General features: G+C 36.9%; 1 protein-coding gene across 10 annotated transcripts; it reads left to right on the plus strand.

Moving 5' to 3' along the window:
- Window positions 1–1,086: 1,086 nt before the first annotated feature.
- Window positions 1,087–4,952, plus strand: LOC136225939 (26S proteasome regulatory subunit 10B homolog A-like). 10 transcript variants are annotated; one of them, XM_066014123.1, is made up of 10 exons: window positions 1,087–1,188; window positions 1,310–1,399; window positions 1,483–2,017; window positions 2,223–2,466; window positions 2,570–2,624; window positions 2,704–3,072; window positions 3,542–3,733; window positions 3,814–3,912; window positions 3,993–4,056; window positions 4,596–4,952. In XM_066014123.1, exons 7-10 carry the CDS (start codon window positions 3,548–3,550, stop codon window positions 4,838–4,840), a joined length of 594 nt encoding a protein of 197 aa, XP_065870195.1. In that variant the 5' UTR covers window positions 1,087–1,188; window positions 1,310–1,399; window positions 1,483–2,017; window positions 2,223–2,466; window positions 2,570–2,624; window positions 2,704–3,072; window positions 3,542–3,547; the 3' UTR covers window positions 4,841–4,952. The 10 variants fall into 10 exon arrangements, with proteins under 10 accessions (XP_065870195.1, XP_065870196.1, XP_065870189.1 ...); XM_066014124.1 differs by having other exon boundaries at window positions 2,577–2,624; XM_066014117.1 differs by having other exon boundaries at window positions 1,483–1,689; window positions 1,903–2,017; window positions 2,570–3,072.
- Window positions 4,953–5,774: the final 822 nt, after the last annotated feature.

A 5,774-nucleotide genomic window follows, 5' to 3' on the forward strand; every position in this document is an offset into this window, starting at 1 on the left:
GCTGAGAGCCCTTCAGCACATAAAAGAAACAAGCATGAGGATAATGGATCCCCCTATCTGAGACCTCTTTCAGGTTTGAGAAACCCTTTAGGTTGGCCATTCACAAGAAAAGAGAAGGATACGGTGGACACACATGACATAATCAACTTGATAAACAAGGTAGGGAAACCCAACTGTGTCAACACACCCTCCAAATAACTCCACTCTATGCGGTCGTAGGCCTTACTCATATCCAGCTTGAAAGCAAAAGCCCATTTCTTCCCCTTCATTCGGTGCTTCATATAATGAAAAATCTCAAACGCAATCATAGTGTTGTCAGTGATTGCTCTACCTAGGATGAAAGCACTCTGTGTCTCACACATAACATCATTTAGACACAATTTTAGCCTATTTGCGAGGACCTTGGATAAGACCTTGTACAACACATTACATAGGCTAATGGGTCTAAGGTCCTGAACCCTCTCCGGTTTATGCACTTTGGGAATTAAAGTAACCCATGTATGATCACTAGTACATAAATGCTCACTTGTGTCGCTCTTGAAGAGAAAGCGACACAACAGAGTAACTAGTGTCGCGCGTTTTGTAAGCGCGACACAACTAAGTATTCTGTGTCATCACTTGTGTCATGCTTGAAGAGCGTGCATCACAAACGAGTTACTTTTTGTATCGCCTGTCTTACAGTGTGACACAAAAGCAAGCTTGTGTCACGCCTTTACCAAAACGACACAAGAAGTTTGTTATCTTTGTGACGCGCTTTTATAAAAGCGACACAAGTAGTGTGTTATCTTTGTGTCGCTCCTTTTTAAAAGTGCGACACAACTAATACGAACTACTATTTGAATATAATTACTTTTTATTCATATTTCTTAAAATACTAAAGAATTAAAAAAAAAATGAAAATCAAATAGCCTATACATACATATAAATTTAAAAATTTATCCCATATAAATAAAATAAAAATAAAATGAACTGATATAAATTAATTAAAAATAAAATGAAGTAAAAAATATATACTGAAAATGTAAACAGGGAAGATTTTACATTTGGATTAATTAGATGAATTTGTAAATATAAAAAAATGTTAATTTGGATTTTAGGGTTATAGTTTCTTGTTTGCGCCGCCTCCATCTCCCTCTTCTCCTACAAATGAAAAGTGACCTTCTGAGTCTTCTCCTTCCATCATTACCGGCAAGTCTCTTCCCATAGCCGCTTCTCTTGTTCTGCTTCTCTTTGCAACTCCTGGTTTGTTACTCTATACTAATTTACTCTTCTTCTACTCTTTGTTTTCATGATTCTCTGGCTTTTGCAGCTAATGCTGGATTTATGTCTGGATCTACTGGTCTCGAATCTCTACCTGGTCCTGAACTTCCTCAAATCGACTTTCTCAATAAGTTTAATGGTTTGTATTTATACTATTATTGTGGATTTCAATTTTATACTTAATTAGATACCCCTAATCTTAAGATATATATGTTGCAAAAGAAAATTCGAAGAAGTATGCAGAGAATGATGAAAGATTCAACTCAACGAAAACCCTAAGTTTATTGTGTTTTGGAGGGATGGGAAGCTTTCCTACAAAGGTCTCGCGCTATATCAGAAAAGGTTGAATTATGCTTATTCTATTCTTGCAATTATCATCCTCACACTCTCCTGTGATTAATCCAGTATCGTTAGCTAGAGAATCTCAAGGTTTATCCTCACACTCTCCTGTGATTACCTATTGCTTTATACTATTAGATTTTCAGCTCGACATAAGGTTCATTTCTCCTTGATGCCTGGGACTGCTTCACGGTATTTGTTGGATGAAAATGATAGATTAGCAGTTTAGCCTAGTAGAAAAGAAAGTGTAGAACATTTGAACAATTTCTTGCCCTGATAACTTTTATCTTGTCTGATCTACAGGACTGGGAAGACATTGATTTCTGAAGGTGTTGATTTTATTGCTAGCTGTGTCGTTTGTAAATGATGCCGAGTCTATCAAACAACTGAAGAATTATCTCTCATCCAAGAGATTCGAGTAAGAAAATACGCCATCAATGGTGTTCACATTTCTGCTAATTTCGCCTGCTTAAAACAGTGTCATCATGTTCATATTCATATGGTCTGGTATTGCATTTACATACAAAAAATGCTTCAACTGTATTTGTAGTTCTTATTTCCTCATCCTTGCATGATTGCATCTTCCATAGCATTCATCTTCCTAAACCTTTTGCAATTTACAGATCAACAAGAGTATTGGCAAAGATTGAAAGCTTGGAGTCGCTTCAGAATTTGGAAGAAATTGTAGAAGCTTCCGACAGAATTACGGTGGCACGTGGTGATCTAGGAGTAGAAGTTCCACTAGAACAGAATGCAATAGTTCAAGAGCATATAACTCATATTTGCAGGCAGCTAAACAAACCAGTGATTATAGCTTCTCAACTTCTCGAGTCAATGGTTGAATATCCAACAGCAACGCATGCTGAGGTACTATAATTTATCGATTTATTATGCTATTGATTTGCTTTCTTGAAGGCATCAGAGATTGGTCAATTTCCTTTTCTTTTGACATGAATTTTAATTCAATAAGGTTGCAGATATATCCAAAGCTGTTAGGCAATATGCTGATGCAATGATCCATTTCGGTAACCCTTTTTCTACCTCTCCTTTCCATTGAAATATTTCTGACAGCTCTCCTACTTCTCCTACTTTCAATATAAACAGAGATGCAGATCAAAATCTAAAGGTTTGATGTGCTCATGAGGGATGTCGGATCGGAGGAACACCTAATTTCTAATATGTTGAGGATTTTAGAGATTTGATTGATTGAGAATTACTGTTTCATGATCTAGGGTTTTGTCTTCACGGTGGGAATTAGGGGATATGTTCTTAATTATGTGTGCTTTGGCGTAGTTGCCTTGTTGAGACAATATTGCTGGAAAATATGTGAGCCGGTAAATTGATTGTTAGTATCTTTTCTCGTTATGATTTCTCGTTGGGTCCATCGAGTAAAAGACATGTATTAGGCGAGCCTACTATTTTGATGTTGGAGTTTTAGACGAGCCTCTTGATGGATTTGATCAACTTGGGAAGGTAACTTTCATATAAATTGTACATTCAATCTAGCATCATAAACTTTTATAGTCAAAATACTATAATGTGTATGTTCTTTTTTTTTTTGCTGTTATATACTTATATAATACAAGGAGTTGCTTGGCCATGTTTTGTATTGATTGAATTTTTTATTGATTAATTATTATAAATAATGAGTTTCATATTGGAACGATTTTCTATTGGCAATTTACAGAATAATATGGCACTTTCTTCAATATGCCCTCAAAGTTGAAATTTGTGAACTCGTATCCCTTACAATTGAATTCTGAAAAGGTTTCCAAAATTGGATCTTTTTGCTGTCAATATCATGTATCCATAATCATGATGTTGTGAATGTCTTAAGAGCTATTATTTACACATTTTCACATCGTGTGTACAAATCTCTGCATTAGGTCCTTTGTATATTTGGTGAAAGAAACATCATTTTCCTTCTGACTATCTACTGTAGGTTAAAATGATAATGGCGAAAAACCGACCTGATGTTCTTGACCCTGCACTTCTACGGCCAGGCTGCTTGGACCGAAAGATAGATATTCCATTGCCAAATGAACAATCAAGGATGGAAATTCTAAAGATTCATGCAGCAGGCATTGCAAAACATGGGGAGATTGACAATGAGGCTGTTGTGATACTTGCAGAGGTAAGTCAAAGGGTGTCCTTTGCTTGTTTAACGGATCAAGTGATTGATGCTAATTTTAAAGATTGCTGCAATTATGTCAGGGTTTCAATGGAGCTGATCTCCGCAATGTTTGCACTGAAGCCGGAATGTCAGCAATCCGTGTAGAACGTGATTATGTTATCCATGAAGATTTTATGAAGGTAAAACTGATCTGGGTGCCTTTATTAGTGTGAATGGGTTTGTAGAATGTGGTATTGATTTAGATATGGGGGTGTTGCAGACTGTAAGGAAGCTTAACGAGGCAAAGAAACTGGAGTCAAGCTCACACTATAATGCAGATTTTGGTAAGGAGTAGAATTCCATTTGATTTGTTGGAGCCAAGGAGTAAATGGCAGTGCATTTCTTTGTTTCAATGCACTCATCTACGAATATTTTACTTATTTTCATGTCATAGTTTAGAACTCTTGTTGTTCCTCACTGAATCTCAACTACATTTGTTGCTCAATTGGATATTATATGTAGCTATTTAGAGATTTTTATTTTTCATGCTTATAGTAATATAACCATGTCTTCAGCTCTGCATTTTTTTTTGCCATTACACACTTGGAATATATAGTTTTATCTTGTCTTTTACAGTGCTATTAGATTGGTCTACCAATCATTTTGAGAAAAATTAAAACATATTGGTTGAAAATTATGATTGATTAAAGTAAAAATACTAAACACATGGATTCAATTTTATGTTTTTTATTTTTTTTTTCCTTTTTTGGCTTACAGAGTTTTGTATCACGGTATGATTGATAATGGTCTGGTTACGCCTATATCCTGCATTCATATTATAGTAGGGCCCACTTGCTTAAGGAACCATGACATTTTTTTGTAGATTGTGTGGAAGAAATTGATGCACATCGGATGTTTGGTTATGCTCTTTTCAAGGATGGAAAACATACCCAACTTGCTTATCCCTTGGAAAAGTTCCATTCTGATGTAGCAGGAAGGAGCTTTCACAATGGTCGTTTTATACAGAGGATGCAGGAAAAAGCTGCATCTCTGGCCAGAAGGTTCCTTCTATTTCAAATGGCGAAATGGAAGCTATTTGAAGATCATCGTGGCTCCTCATGTATATAATTTGCTTGCAGCATCCACTAAGAAATTGTGTAGATTTTTATGGTGTTCTGGACTGAAGTATGTAATGAATGTTGCACGTTTCCCAAGAAATATATGGTTCTTTTGTAGCAAATGACGTAAATTTTATGCTAGATGCTGGGAATTTTTTAATTTTTTTTTAAAAAAATATCAATATTTTGCGTCGCGTGTGAGGAAGGAAGGAGCGATACAAATTGTACCAGATTAATTGGGGAGCTTGTGTCGCGCACCCTTGGAGCGCGTCACAAGAATTATCATATGTTGTGTCGCGCGTGTTACAAGTGCGACACAACAGATAAGTATTTTGTGTCGCTCTCAAGAGCGATGCAAAGTTCTTGTGTCGCACCCCTGTTGTGTCGCACAAAAGTGCGACACAACCTGAAAAAGTGTGACACAAGTGAGCATTTCTGTACTAGTGGATTAAGGTTTGCAGGCATATTACCCGAAGTGGATCAGACCTCCTCAACAGTGGCTGAAGATCAATATCGATGCGCGCTGGAAACGTGATCAAATAGGAGTTATTGGGGCGGTTGTTAGAGATCATGATGGCGACGTAGCTTTTGTGGTTGCTGCCCCGCTAGCACTGCCTCTTTCGGTTGAAGTAGCGGAATTGTATGTTGTTCTGTTGGGCTTAGAAACGGCTTGGAACGACGGATGTTCTAAAGTGCTACTGGAAACTGATAACTTATCAATTGTAAATGCGATTAATGGCAAGGGATCGATTGATAGTGTGGGCTCCCATCTATTGGATGATATTATGCAGTGGAGAACCAATTTCGAAGCAATCACGGTGCAACATGTGAAGAGAGCCGCAAATGCTACTGCCCATGAGATTGCCAAATGGGGTGCAAACCTTCCTGATCAAGTTTTATTTGTTGAAGAAATTCCTGCTTTTCTTGTTAACTTCATTGTAATT

Source organism: Euphorbia lathyris, chromosome 4, assembly GCF_963576675.1.
Source record: "Euphorbia lathyris chromosome 4, ddEupLath1.1, whole genome shotgun sequence".
In the NCBI taxonomy this organism is placed as follows: Eukaryota; Viridiplantae; Streptophyta; class Magnoliopsida; order Malpighiales; family Euphorbiaceae; genus Euphorbia; species Euphorbia lathyris.

What these genes read in the sequence shown, in the direction of transcription:
- LOC136225939 (XM_066014116.1), top strand. Translation starts at nt 3,548, where the DNA reads ATGATAATGGCGAAAAACCGACCTGATGTTCTTGACCCTGCACTTCTA. An exon ending in TCCATGAAGATTTTATGAAG is followed by an intron (nt 3,913 to 3,992) that starts GTAAAACTGATC and finishes GGGGTGTTGCAG; the next exon opens with ACTGTAAGGAAGCTTAACGA. An exon ending in ACACTATAATGCAGATTTTG is followed by an intron (nt 4,057 to 4,595) that starts GTAAGGAGTAGA and finishes ATTTTTTTGTAG; the next exon opens with ATTGTGTGGAAGAAATTGAT.